Genomic DNA, 15476 nt, shown 5'->3' with positions numbered 1-15476 from the left:
GTGTGTGTGTGTGTGTGTGTGTGTGTGTGTGTGTGTGTGTGTGTGTGTGTGTGTGTGTGTGTGTGTGTGTGTGTGTGTGTGTGTGTGAGCAGCTATTATTCTGAGTCCCAGTCCCAGTCCAGAGCCCGACCGTGTTCCTGCTGTCCTGATCAGCCGTACAATGTTACCTGTCTGCAGGCGAGGTTGCTTCTATCTGCCAGCCTGGACCATCTCCATCGGTCTACGCTTCACTCCAGTTGGATTACACTTCAGTCGAGGATCTGTGACTCAGGAAGCAGCTGTATAATCCTTTGTTCTCCAGCTGCAGCGTGTTTTCTATATCGCGCCTGGCAGTCTGTTTCTGTTTGTATTTGGGTATCTGTATCTGTATCTGGACTGTATTTGGGTTTGTATCTGTTCGCCAGAGAAGAACTGGCCCCCTAACTACGCCTGGTTTCTCCCAAGGTTTTTTTTTTCTCTCCATTTTAACACCTATTTGCCACCTGATGTCACCTGTTGGAGTTTGGGTTCCTCGCCGCTGTCGCCTTTGGCTTGCTTAGTTGGGGACAATTGAGATTTGACTTGACATTTGATATTCAACAGTGCTTTGATCTGCCTGCATTGACACTATTCTTTAAGACCTGCTGTGCAGCCAAAATTATATATCAGTTATCAATGTAAAGCTGCTTTGACACAATCTGCATTGTAAAAAGCGCTATATAAATAAAGGTGACTTGACTTGACTTGAAAAAACTTTGCAAACTACTTTCGCCATCTAGGGTCATCTATGGTCACCTGACACCTTCATGATGGTGACCTCAAATGAAACATCTAAACCTCTGTTAATTCTCAATAAGAACTTCTGTAGATGTGTGACAGAAATAAAGTCAGCCTGGCTAGTAATAAGTAAAGCTGGTAATGCTGTTTGTGGAGTTGTTTAATCAGATCTTCAGAGATTTAATGTCTTTTATCTTCAGTTCATCTAAGGCTGTGGCTGAAGAAAGTTGTAGTTTGCGTTCTTATTTCTCTTTCTTTCAGTGTTTGTTCACAGCAGGTGTTTGAATGATTAAAAGAATGTTTCATGAACATCATACTAACCTTTAAATAACATTCTACTAACATTAAGGAAACTGAACATTTTCATGTTCTTGGGATGTTACAAATCAACATTCCTAGAATGTTGAATTTTAGATCAAAATTAAGTTGAAAGAACGTTTGAGGAACATTATACCTTATAAAAACGTTCCTGTAACATCAATAAAACTGGACGTTTTTTACGTTCCCAGAACCAACACTGAATATTTGAAGCACGTTCTTATAACAAAATTCTGTTAGCTGGGGACAACCAGGAAGTAAAGTTTGCGATAATATCACAATATGACAAAACTATTTTTAAACCGCAAAGGCTGCGATTACACGCTTGTCACATGACACGCGAGAGTAAGCAGTTTGCAGAGGAAGCATCAACTTGACGCTACGCATTTGCCTGGCCTACAGTATATCACAGTTTATGTTTATCTATCTAATATTGTGTTGTTCATACTATACAATAGAAAATAATCTTCAAAAAAGTTTGGAAAGGTTGAAGCGAATTACAAGGACATTTGCGTGCTTTATTGCACAGGATGCGCTGTGAGAAATGCTTTGCTTATATGGAAGGCCAAACAGGCCAAAAACACTTGAATTTTAACACGTTAACAACACGTTTTTAACGCGTGAAATACGTGTGAAATACGTGTGAAATACTCGTTAAAAAATCTGTTTGAACGGGTCATTGTCATTGGCTGCTGAAAACTCGGGTAAAACCATTTCTGTGAGCTTAAGGGGGTGTACCATTCATTTACTAGGATGCCACTATTTAACATGCTAGATCAGCTTATTCAGCCCTTTTATTTTGCCTTTTTTGTATACCCTATAGAAATAATATATTTAATTTGCAGTTTTATGAAAAAAATAGATTACATTTTTCCACTTATGCATTTTTTTATTTTTTTTACAATGCCCTTACCCTTACTGACAATGAAATGTGTCATTATAAGCTCATTGAATCCGATTATACTCTCTCTCAGCCATACGACCTGCAAAGTTTTTTCACTGGTGTGTATTGGGATGGGACACATAGGCTAGCTGAAGAAGGTGACTAGAGATGATAGACCTGCAAAGTTTTGTTCTACAGTAATAGTGCAGGTTAATCAAACACAAATACATTTTTAAACTGATAATAATGTACAATGCTCTTTGTGTGTCTTTGTCAGAACATAGGAGCGGAGTGAAAGCTCAAACCTTTCTGACATGCTGGATCGAAAATATGTGAAATAAGTTATTTCTACAGTAGTTGTCTAGTAGTAGTTCATTTAAGCCAATAGTTGACTAATCACATATAAATTCATTTAATTTCCTAAATACTGGAGAAAATACACCATAATAATACGAAGTACACGTATTTAACGTGTTGTTGAAGTGTTAAAAGGGCTTAAGGGATCAAACAGACAGGACAAACCACGTCTTATATTTCAAAATAAATATATATGTGCATTATTGTGAATGCAGCTTATTAGATTTCCCGCTCTGATGTCATCATAATAATCAACAACAGTAAAGCTGAGAATGAGAAAAATTACTCACAGCTCTTGAAGGAAAATGTTCAGATACTCTTAAATACTGAAAGCACTGCTTGTTTATTGCTTGTAATATTGTAATGTTGTAATAATTTCCCCCCCCTCTTTATTATTAGCTTTTCCCCCGGTTTCACAGACAAGGCTTAAAGGCACTCCACTTTTTTTTTTTTTTTGAAAATAGGCTCATTTTCCAACTCCCCTAGAGTTAAACAGTTGAGTTTTACTGTTTTCGAATCCATTCACCTGATCTCTGGGTCTGGCGGTACCACTTTTAGCATAGCTTAGCATAGTTCATTGAATCTGATGAGACCAATAGCATCTTGCTCAAAAATGACCAAAGAGTTTTGATATTTTTCCTATTTAAAACTTGACTCTTCTGTAGTTATATCGTGTACTAAGACCGATGGAAAATGAAAAGTTGCGATTTTCTAGGCCGATATGGCTAGGAACTATACTCTCATTCCGACGTAATAATCAAGGAACTTTGCTTGCCGTACCATGGGTGCAGCAGGCGCAATTATATTACGCAGCGTCTCTTACAAATGTCTTCATGGTTGCAAGGCACACTCTCTGTGCAAGCAGGGGGTCACAGCCACTGCGTAATATCATTGCGCCTGCTGCACCCATGGTACGGCAAGCAAAGTTCCTTGACTATTACGCCGGAATGAGAGTATAGTTCCTAGCCATATCGGCCTAGAAAACCACAACTTTTAATTTTCCATCGGCCTTAGTACACGATGTAACTACTGGAGAGTCAAGTTTTAAATAGGAAAAATATTGAAACTTTTTGAGCGAGATGCTAACGGTCTAATCAGATTCAATGAACTATGCTAAAAGTGGTACCGCCAGACCCGGAGATTGGCTGAATGGATTCGAAAACGATAAAACTCAACTGATTAACTCTAGGGGAGTTAAACTTTAGAACTAGTTAAAAAAATTGGAGTGTTCCTTTAAGCTAGTCCCAGACTAAAATGCATGTTTGAGCTGTTGTAACTGAAAACAACCTGCACTGACATGTCTTAAAATATATCAGTGCCGTTGTTTTGTCTCAAGATGCACACCAGTAATGTTTTGGTTTTTTTTAAGCTACTTAGATGTCCTAAACCATGTTCCAAATTATTATGCAAGTGGCATATCAGTAAGATTTCAGTACAATAAACATTCAGATTTTAGTTTTTCTAAGAAAATGTTTGTTTGTTTGTTTATTTATCCATGTCTTTTTAGATAACTGGTATCAATCTCAGACAAAATAATTTGCCAGGTCTATGGAAACCCTACTTAGAGGTTGTTCCACATTATGCACTATGCACTATCCCATTCTGCAAAAAACACCACAGTAATAAAACAGTTTGAAAATGTATTTCTACACCCACTTTAAATGTTTCTTTTTGTGAGGTTTGGTTAATGGTGGCTGAAATGCATCTTTGAAATGCTTCTTGAGACACCAGCAGCTTCAAATACCTGTTTGCTGCTCAACACTGGCTTTTTTTTTATTTTTTTATAGCTGCCCTTTTAATACATTAAATTTTTTTGACAGGAACTTTCGTTAATAAGCCTTTATCTGACTGAGTTCTGCTGTGCTCTAAATGACTCATAAATCTTATGATAATTCGATAAATCTCCATTCAGTTTTCACACAATATTAGTTGTTTTCATGCCTTTTGCACAACATTGCACCATTTCATGCTTTTCATCTTCAGAAAGATCTTTCTTCCTCTCCATATTGCATGAGAACTGTGACTTGCTTAATAATGTGGAACAACCTCTAAGTAGGGTTTCCATAGATCTGGCAAATTATTTTGTCTGAGATTGAAACCAGTTATCTAAAAAGACATGGATAAATAAACAAACAAATATTTGAAGAGTTTGGTTCCAAAACGCGATAAACCGCATTTAAAAAAAAAATTGAGTTTCTACCAAAATCAGTATTGTATCTGGTCAGTATTGAAAAGTCATTTATTAATTTTGCGCAAAATGCGATATCCGTTGTGTTATTCTGTCATGTTTCCTCCCTTTCTTTTCAAAACGTGACAAACGCCAGTCTCCTTTTTCTGCAGAACGCCATATATGCCCTCAACCAATCACTACGCACCATTGCACACACTAAACAGTAATGGCGACGCTCTGAATACAGCCGACGTCCTAGTTTTCTTATCTGCTTTGTACTTTGTGATCAACAAAAACAGAAAAATGAATACTTTTGACGGCATTGATGAACTTGTGGTGGTTTATGCGGTGGGGAAGAAATGCAAGTCATTGAAATGTAATAATTACATGAGGAGATTAAGAAGATGAGGCACTCGGTAAAGCTGTTGCTTGTTCCACGACAGCATCAAACTTCTGTCATGGTCCACAAAACTGAATCATGGACAGTTTTTAAAAGCCGTTTTTATACCAGTGTACTCAGCAAATGTGTTTATTTTAACCGTGCAGTGGCACCAGATACTTTTTAATCGGTAATGACAAATAATTCATTTATAACATTAACAAGATGACTCGTTGAATTCATTTTGGGAGCGACGGCTGAATGTATTTTTAGTAAAATGCCTGTATATAAGATAAGTATTGGCAAAGTTTAGACTCTGTCATATATGTGAATCAACTTACTTTGTTGTGTATTTTCAATTTGAAAAATAACTTTAATATTGATGGATTAATTGCATCTTGAAAAAAACGTGTCATGGATTTATTGCATTTTGGGGAAAAAATAATCCGTTTTTATAATAAACTTTTTAAAATCAAAATGTAGATTTGAATTTTTAATGTTTTTATAACCAAAAGATGCTATGTGAAAGTTTGAAACAGAAAATAGTGGTTTTCATCTTGCCACTTTCTTGGTAAAGAAAACACCTTTTTACTCAAATTAATCAAAATGGAGTTATTGCGTTTTGGAACCAAACTCTTAATTTTCAGAAAAACTAAAATCTGAATGTTTACTCTACTGAAATCTTACTGATATGTCACTTGCATAATAATTTAGAATGCGGTGTATATTAAACTAAGGCCTAATCCTGGCTTAAAGGATTAGTTCACTTTTAAATAAACTTTTCCTGATAATTTACTCACCCCCATGTCATACAAGATGTCCATGTCTTTCTTTCTTCAGTCGAAAAGAAATTAAGGTTTTTGATGAAAACATTCCAGGATTATTCTCCTTATAGTAGACTTCAATGGGCACCAAACAGTTGAAGATTTAACAAAATTAGTTTCACTACAGCTTCAAATTGTTCAACACGATCCCAGATGAGAAATAAGGGTCTTATCTAGTGAAACCATCGCTCATTTTCTGAAAAAAAAAAAATTGAAAATTATAAAAGTTTTAACCAGAAATGCTCATCTTGAACTAGCTCATCTCTTCTTCTTCTCTATTTGAATTCCAGCAGAGTAGACGCTGCTAAGCAGAGATGTTCACGAGTCTTTTATCTGGAGTCCGAGTCAAGTCTAGAGTCTTTTGTCACGAGTCCGAGTCGAGTCTCGAGTCATTAAAAAAAAAAAAAAAAAATTCTCATAATCAAATCCTATATTTTATCCTAGCTGTATTATATAGACAAAACTATATGATCTTTCTATAATCTGTTTTATTTGAAATTAAGGTCCTATTATGTAAGGGATAATGTACATCCAGTTTGTTACTTTATAATCCATTACAATGTACAAACCGTCGTCCTGGCAACACGAGTAGTCGTTTTCAATACAGTCGCTAAACGGACACAAGATGGCGCCAGTGAGTCACGGTTTGTTATACAGCAGATTGTTATACACCTTCGTTGTTAGTGACGACAGTCATTATCAGAAAATATCAAACTTCGGAATGTTTAAGAATGTCAATAGAAAACTCTACACATGCTGATTGTGATACATTCAAATTTGAGCTTTAAGTAATAAATGGATTAACATCTCTTTCTATCTCTCTCTTATGGACACACATTAAGAAATAGAAAAGCTGCAAATAATACGAAGATTGATAAAACGTAGTGCTAGGTTTAAAATTTAGATTTTTTTTGTTCATATTTTAACAGGCTGGCTATTCAAATGAGCCATGCAGCTACACCACAGTATAATAGCTAGCTGTGTGAGTTAATGTGACTAACCTTTGTGGATGCGATGTCTCAAATAATTTGATGATGTTGTTCAGGTGTCTTTAATTGTTTTCCCACATTCTGTGCAGCTGATCTGACGTGATAATAAACCCAAACGAAAGAACATATGTCACGGTGGCTCCTGTCATGTTTCATGGGAGTCTTATTATGACATTTCGGAGTTTATGCTCACGGACATACGTAATCAAATTCCATGACAAGAGTCCAATCTACCACGACACGTAAGGAAATATATGTGACACAGATATTATAAAACCATTTAAACACAACACAAATTCTTTATTTATTATATCAGTAGTTAAGGGTAAAAGACTTGAGTCATTTTAAAAATATTCAGAGTCTTTTGTGCCGAGTCGAGTCAAGTCTGAAGGCATTTCAGGTCGAGTCCGAGTCTGAGTCCGAGTCTGAAGTCTGTTAAAATGCGACTCGAGTCGAGTGTCTAACTCGAGTGCCCATCTCTGCTGCTAAGTGTATTACTGTCGTCCACAGGTCAAAGTGTGAACTAATTTTTATATGCAATATGCTAATTCAATAGTATATAACAATTAGTTCAAACTTTGGCCTGTGGAGGGCAGTAATACACTTAGCAGTGTCTACACTGCTGGAATTCTAATAGAGGAGAAGAAGAAGAGAGCTAGCTGAGCATTTAAGGTTAAAGTAGTGTTGTCAAAAGTACCGACTTCGGTACCTATCGGTACTGAAATTTTAAAAACGTGACGCTTTGAGCGGATTCGTAAACATCTCTGATTGGCCATTGTGTTGACGCACTCATCGGATATGCCTGTGATTGGCTACAATGATCAACGCGTGGGAGCATTTGAAAGCACACGGAAGTGTTTGAATTTGAAAGCGTTTTGAAAGTGGGAGCGCGAGCGATTGAAAGCAGGCGTCTAACAGTGGACCGATCCGCGATAGACGCCTGCTTTCAAACGCTCCCGTGTGTATCTGTGTAAGCGCTTAGTGAAGAGATTAATTGATGACTATTTACAACGTTTTTACAGCATTGATCATTGAAGCCTATCACAGACATATCCGATGAGCCGTGAAAACAACGGCCAATCAGAGATGTTTACGAATCCACTCAACAGCGCTCAAAGTGTCACATTTTTTAAATTTCAGTACCGACTAGGTACCGAAGTCGGTACTTTTGACAACACTAGGTTAAAACTTATATAATTTTCATTTTCTTCAGAAAATGAGTGATGGTTTCACTAGATAAGACCCTTATTTCTCATCTGGGATCGTGTAGAACAATTTGAAGCTGCAGTGAAACTAATTATGACCTTCAACTGTTTGGTGCCCATTGAAGTCTACTATAAGGAGAAAAATCCTGGAATGTTTTCATCAAAAACTTTAATTTCTTTTCAACTGAAGAAAGAAAGACATGGACATCTTGGATGACATGGGGGTGAGTAAATTATCAGGAAAAGTTTATTTAAAAGTGGACTAATCCTTTAATCTAAGGCGTTTTACATTAGTTTATTTAAAATTATTACCATGCAATTGTTTTAATTACATTTTTAATGTGTGATTATTTTAAAAAAGTACATATACAGTCATGGCCATGAATATGATCAAGATAACTGTAAAAATAAATCTGCATTGTTTAACTTTTTGATCTTTAATTTGTAAAATTAGCAAAAATCTAACCTTTCATTGAAAAATCACATTATGAAATAAATGTTTTTCTCCAAAATACGTTGGCCACAATTATTGGCACCCTTTTATTCAATACTTTTTGCAACCTCCTTTTCCCAAGATTACAGGTGAAGACTCAGAGCTGTAATGCCTGATGAGTTTGGAGAACACCTGACAAGAGATCAGAGATCATTCCTTAATGCAGAATCTCTCCAGATCCTTCAGATTCCCAGCTCCATGTTGGTGCTTCTTCTCTTCAGTTCACTCCACTCATTTTCTTTAGGGTTCAGGTCAGGGGACTGGGACAGCCATGGCAGAAGCTTGGCTTTGTGCTCAGTGACCCATTTTTTTTTTTGTTGATTTTGATGTTTATTTTGTATCATTGTCTTGATGGAAGATCCAACCATGGCCCATTATTGGATTTCTAGCAGAAGAGGTCAGATTTTTCTTGAAACCCTCCCAAACAACTTGTGGGGATGTAGGTGCTGTTTGATCTTTTTTTTAGGCTTTCTGAGACTCAAGACTCAACTAATCTCTGCAATTCTCCAGCTGTGATCCTGGATCAGGCTCGTAGAGGACTGGAGTGGGCTCGTGGAGGACTGGAGCTGGTTCGTGGAGAACTGGAACAAGCTCATGGAGAACTGAAGTGGACTCGAAGAGAACTGGAGCAACAGGTTCAGTCCAAAAGTCTATCAACCACTCGTTCTCCTCTGGTGAGGGTTTAGGCATCGCGGCGGCCCTTACGCCTTGTGGTTAGGATGTGGCATCAGCCATCTTGCTCAGTGGCTCTGCCGTGGTAGTGGCCATCTTCTTTGGAGGCTTGGACTTCGTGGCGGCCATTTCAGGGCTTGGCTCCGTTTCGGCAGCGACCATTTTCTTAGGCGGTTTGGGCTTCGCAGTGGCCATCTCATGGCAGAACTCTGATGCGCCGGTGGCGGCCATCTTGTTTAGTGCCTCTGGCGAGGCAGCGGCCATCTTCGTTGGCGGCTTATGCTTCGCAGTGGCCACTTTGTTCAGTGGCTCTGACGCGGCAGCGGCCATTGTCTGTGGCTGCTTGAACTTCGCGACGGCCATTTTCTTAGGCGGTTTGGGTTTTGGGACAGGCAGGACAGAATGAGAGGACCCACTGGAGGGATATGTGGAGGAAACTGGCTGTGGGTGAACTGACCAGGCCACGTGTTTTTCTGAGGGGACTGGACGAGGAAGACACATACTCTCTTGAACCTCTTCAATTTCGAAATCAGAACCAGATTAATAGACTCAACTAGGGAAAAGAATCAGGCAGGTTCACTATAACGTATTGTGTCCTCGTCCAGGCCCATCAGAAAACATGTGTTAAGCGGTGCATCTGGCCAGTTCACCAAACAAGATAGCTTAGAAAATTCCTCCACGTACCTCTCCAGCGGGCGACCGTCCTGTTTAAGGGTTCATAGTCGGTCAACCGCTGAGCTGCTGGATCTGCTGACTGCTGTAGGAATCGGTACAAGGAATATCCCCATCTTGATACTGATGTCCTTTCAGTTTGGTCTGTTCTTCTGTTACAGGTCTAGTTGCAGCAAGGACTATTCAGAATCAGACATCAATAAAAGTGGGTTTATTTAGCAAAGAAACACAAAACAACTAAACCAAAGCAAACATTAGAACAGACAAGGAGTGCAGGGAAAAGAGTCCATTTTAAAGGGAGTGCTGATGATGAAGTCCAGGTGCAAGTGATCTGTGATGATGGGGAGTTGACGAGGAAATGAGTGCAGGTGTGGAACAGGGAGGATCATGGGAGCTGGAGTTCAGAACAGGAGGGAACTTTGACACTATAATTGTGGCCAACATGTATTGGAGAAAAACATTTATTTCATAATGTGATTTTCCCCCACTTTCAATTCTTTTCCTTCAACGAAAGGTTAGATTTTTGCTAATTTTATGAATTAAAGATCAAAAGGAAAAACTATGCAGGTTTATCTTTACAGTCATCTTTGATCATATTTATTAAGGGTACCAACAATTTTGTCCATGACTGTAATTATAAATGTAATTAAATAATAAAAATGTTTTATTAATAAGACTAATGAATAAGAAAAAAAAAATCAAGAATCATTTTGGAATCAGACTGCGACTCCCAGAATCAGACTAGAATCGAATCATGAGGTGCCTAAAGATGCCCACCCCCACAAAATGATTTATTGCTTGTCTTTGTTGAATACTATAGAAGATAAAAAGCTTAAAAAGCTTAATTGCATATTAAATCGTAATCGCAATATTGGTAAAAAAAATAATAGCAATTAGATTATTTTCCAAAATCATTCAGCCCTAACATGAACTGTCCCATTAATCTTGTTTCTTATGCCCAAGTAGCATTAAAGGTGCCGTAGAACGTCTCTTTAAAATATGTTATATAAGTCTAAGGTGTCCCCTGAATGTGTCTGTGAAGTTTCAGCTCAAAATACCCCATAGATTTTTTTTTATTAATTTTTTTAACTGCCTATTTTGGGGCATCATTAAATATGAGCCGATTTAGGCTGCGGCCCCTTTAAATCTTGTGCTCCCCGCCCACGGAGCTCACGCTTGCCTTGAACAGCATAAACAAAGTTCACACAGCTAATATAACCCTCAAAATGGATCTTTACAAAGTGTTCGTCATGCAGCATGTCTAATCGCTTAAGTACAGTGTTTATTTGGATGTTTTTATTTGATTCTGAATGAGTTTGATAGTGCTCCGTGGCTAAAGCTAACATTACACACTGTTGGAGAGATTTATAAAGAATGAAGATGTGTTTATGAATTATACAGACTGCAAGTGTTTAATAATGAAAATAACGATGGCTCTTGTCTCCGTTAATACAGTAACAAACGATGGTAACTTTAACCACATTTAACAGTACATTAGCAACATGCTAACGAAACATTTAGAAAGACAATTCACAAATATCACTAAAAATATCATGTAATCATGGATCATGTCAGTTATTATTGCTCCATCTGCCATTTTTCGCTGTTGTCCTTGCTTGCTTACCTAGTCTGATGATTCAGCTGTGCACATTCAGACGTTTTGCCCTTGTCTAATGCTTGAACATGGGCTGGCATATGCAAATATTGGGTGCGTACACCCCAACTGTTACGTAACAGTCGGTGTTATGTTGAGATTCGCCTGTTCGTTGGAGGTCCTTTAAACAAATGCGATTTATATAAGAAGGAGGAAACAACGGTGTTTGAGACTCACTGTATGTCATTTCCATGTACTGAACTCTTGTTATTTAACTATGCCAAGATCAGGGTATCTGCAGATATGAACAAGTTAAATTTAAGACTTTTTAAGACCTTTTTTAATACCACCTTACATGAAATTTAAGACCAAACCTGCGATGGAAACACACACGCACACAAACACACACACACACACACACACACACACACACACACACACACACACACACACACACACACACACAAAATATATCAAGCATGTGATCAGCCAACCCTGCACCAAAGCCACGCCCCGGCACCTTTTTTTAAAATAATATATATTTATCACATTAAAAGATATGTCATATATTGTAATAATGCATATTATTGTTCTGTAAAATTAAAAGCAGCATTTAATAATCATGATAATAATTAATATAATATATTAAATGTATTAATAGAATTGTTATTATTAAAGTACCTGCGAAAAGTTTGTAAACAATTACTGATTTTAAAATCAAAAATGTTAAAATCAAAAAGTCCCTTCTGCTCACCAGGGCCGCATTTATTTTATCAAAAATACAGTACAAACAGCAACTTTGTGAAATATTCTTACAAATAAAAAAAAGTTTTCTATATTTTATAAAAAAAAATTTATAAACTGTCATTTATTCCTGTGATCATTTTCAGCATCATTACTCCAGTCTTCAGTGTCACATGATCCTTCAGAAATCATTACAATTTGATTTGATGCTCAAGAAACATTTCTAATTATTATCAATGTTGAAAACAGTTGTGCTGCTTCATATTTTTGTGGAAATGGTGATATTTGTTAGTTTTCTTTGAAAAATGAAAAGTTCAATGAACAGCATTTATTTGAAATTATTACATGTATTTATCAAATATATTATTTATTAAAGCATTTATTAAATAGAAATATTCTATAACATTTTTAATGTCTTCACTCTTCACTCACTTTATCACTTTAAAGTATGACGAATTAAAGTATTAATTTTTCTATTTTTTAAATCCTACCACAAATGTTTAAACTGGATTTCCACAAAAATGAAGCAGCAAAAACTGCATTTTAACACTGATAATATAAATAGTGAATGTTTCTTGAGCAGCAAATCAACATTTCTGAAGAATCATGTGACACTGAAACTTCTCTTTGTAAACAACAACAGTATTATAAACAATTCTAATGACGAATGTTGCATTCCCAAACCCAAATTTAAACATCACAAACAAAGTAGCATTTACAGTGAATCGAAAATGAAAACACACCACTGTTACAGCAAGCATGCAGCGCGTCAGACTATTATTTTTATAATTACACAGCACAGCCGCAAATTATATATTAAATTATGTATTAAATTCTCACCACCATTCATAAAAAAAATTACCGAACGAGTCACACGTTTCAGCGCTGATTCTACTCGCATTTGGTGTGTTGACCCATTTGAACTCTTTCAGGGACCGTTCATATGTCGCGTCTAAAAACGCATGGAAAACGCGTCGGCGCCACTTTCTCCTTTCCAAAGAGCTCGGGCGCTGCGGTAGCATCTGCCGTTACTAAGCAACCATGAGCTGCGCTCTCCGTGACAAGCTTGTTTCAGCAAAGGATATATGGATTTCCAGTAGCTTTGCCACAGCAGATTTGTTTAAAAATGTGTATCCGTGTACAGCTCTGATCAGACATTCCTACATCTTTGCTGACGTTTGTCCTACAGATGGCACCCCGCGTCGCTGGACCATTCCGTCGTTGACGTATTAGAAAACATAAAACATAACATACATAAAACATATAAAACATCTTACTGATCTGCATGATTCACATGTGTCATGATTTTAGACCAAAAAAAAAACTGAATTCCGGATATATTCTGTCAGTTATAAAATTTAGTCTAAAAAATACACGAAACCGGACGGAGACATTTCACTCGCTCGTCCCATACGGAATTTAATACCGCCCTTGCGAAAATTCAAGACATTCCATACAATTTAAGACTTTTTTTAGGCCTTAAAAAACAAAATTTGCATTTAAGACTTTTTAAGGATCCGCGGGGACCCTGCAAGATAAGTTCAATTTTTAATTCTAGGGCACCTTTAAAAAGGTGATTTCAACTTCAGTGAAAGTTACATTAATATGCTATTAGTTGGTGGCAAAGACTGTCTTTATGAGTGAGTCAGTCAGTCTCAAAGACTTTTATATGGAAATGGACTGAAACAATAACATCTTACGAGATGCAACTGACAAATGCATTGACTAGCGCTGTCATGGGAGTGATGACAGCCTGATGTTAAAGGACAAAGTCAAAGATCACTTTCCTCAGTGGACATTCAAACTGATTTTGTGATTATGAATATGAAGAATATAAGCTAGATGCAGGTAATAAACTCACTCAGACAATCTCTCTCTCATAATACTCTACATATTACAATGAGTTTCAATGAAGCGACTCAATATTCCTTCATTACTAGTTCTAAAGTGACGTTTTAGAATTAATAACGAAAGCTTGGGCTCAACTGTTAAACTGTCAACTTGAGATTTGAAACCATGCCGGAAGGAAGTAGTTCCTCATGAGAAGGTGTGACCTTTTCCGTTTTGCAGTTTCTCCCATTCATAAGTAAAAGGAGTGAACCGTCTTTCTATATCTATAGTCTAGTTTTTGGTGTAACCCAATGATGTCAGATTGATTCAGTCATTGCAATGAATAAAACCAGTTATTTAAATGTTACCACATGAGTCACATTTTAGGAAAAGTTTTGATTGTTCATAGTACATTATTTTGTAGTTTACATAGCCTACAAATCTATTTTAAATCAGTGTGTTCACACATTAAAGATTTATTTTCAATACAGTGAAGCAGAACATATGTTGTCTTACTTGGCTTCAATGTCGACTGTCAGACTCCGATCATCCACATAGAAGAACGACCTACTGGGATTTAGCCTGACTTCAAATGTTGGAAGCACTAAAACCAAATCAGACAAAAGACAGATATAAACCCACACCTGGAATTTGTCCTCTGCATTAAACCCATCCAGGTTAGTACACACATTAGGAGCAGAGAAGTGAGTAGTAAACGTACACAGAGAGAGAGAGAGAGAGAGAGAGAGAGAGAGCAGTTGGCAGCCATTATGCTGGGGGGTTAGACGCCTTGCTCAAGGGCACCTCAGTCATTTCTTGCCAGTGCTGGAATCAGACCAGCAACCTTTGGGTTACCAGTTGAACTTGCTAACCATGAGGCCACAACTGCCCCTCAACTTATGGTTCTTGCATCTGATTGGCTGAGAGGTCTTTCCAGCCATGCAATATTCTTCCAGTATCACCACAGTAACCATTTCACCATTTGAATCACTCCGCTGTCAGCATTCTCACAGCGAGTGTCATGACGGATGAGCAAACCCACCATATTTTCATCAATACTTCTGTTATTTTGAAATGGAATGTAGTTTTAAGAGTTTTTAGGCGAGAATATAGTTGCTTAGACCACAGATATGCGATTTATATGTAAACTGCGCCTATTTGAAAATGTGTATAAATGCTTTTGAAGATTCAAGTTCCAGGCCGTCAGAGACCGTTTAGCATTCATGTACCCGCAGAGAACAGCTTCCTGCCGCTGGCTCTTATGTAGATAGTATTTAAACATGATGTATAATTAGTTTTGGGTATACCAAACAGGCAATTGTTGGTGTTATGAAAATATTACTTGTTCCAGAGCTAATAGATTTTAGACATTTGTTTCTTAATTAGTTTTTCTTGTTTTTATGTCTTGTATGAGTTGAGTATTTTATGTTTATATATTTTTCTGTACAGCACTTTGGTCAACTTCAGGGGCCGTATTCACAAAACATCTTAAGGCTAAAAGTAGCTCCTAACTTGCCGATTTAGGAGAAACTCTTAAAAATAATGGGCGTGTCAGTCCTAATTTTAGGACTCCTAAATTTTTGCTCTAAG

At 37.2% G+C, this 15476-nt stretch overlaps 2 protein-coding genes across 3 annotated transcripts in view; one reads left to right on the top strand and one right to left on the bottom strand.

Annotated features, from left to right (window-relative positions):
• LOC125271359 (complement C3-like) overlaps positions 1–15476 on the top strand; it is a 731185-nt gene that overhangs the window by 560685 nt on the left and 155024 nt on the right. The gene's annotated exons all lie outside the window — the stretch shown is intronic.
• The window catches only part of LOC125271349 (complement C3-like), a 118898-nt gene that overhangs the window by 97798 nt on the left and 5624 nt on the right, over positions 1–15476 (bottom strand). For both annotated transcript variants that reach the window (XM_048195412.1, XM_048195411.1), the window contains exon 7: positions 14403–14490. In XM_048195412.1, the coding sequence (XP_048051369.1) occupies positions 14403–14490 (88 nt within the window). The remainder of the gene's footprint in view (positions 1–14402; positions 14491–15476) is intronic.

The sequence above is a fragment of the Megalobrama amblycephala genome, linkage group LG7 (genome assembly GCF_018812025.1).
Source record: "Megalobrama amblycephala isolate DHTTF-2021 linkage group LG7, ASM1881202v1, whole genome shotgun sequence".
NCBI lineage: Eukaryota > Metazoa > Chordata > Actinopteri > Cypriniformes > Xenocyprididae > Megalobrama > Megalobrama amblycephala.
The sequence above is the reverse complement of the archived record's forward strand: the minus strand, read 5'-3'. Positions and strand labels throughout refer to the sequence as shown.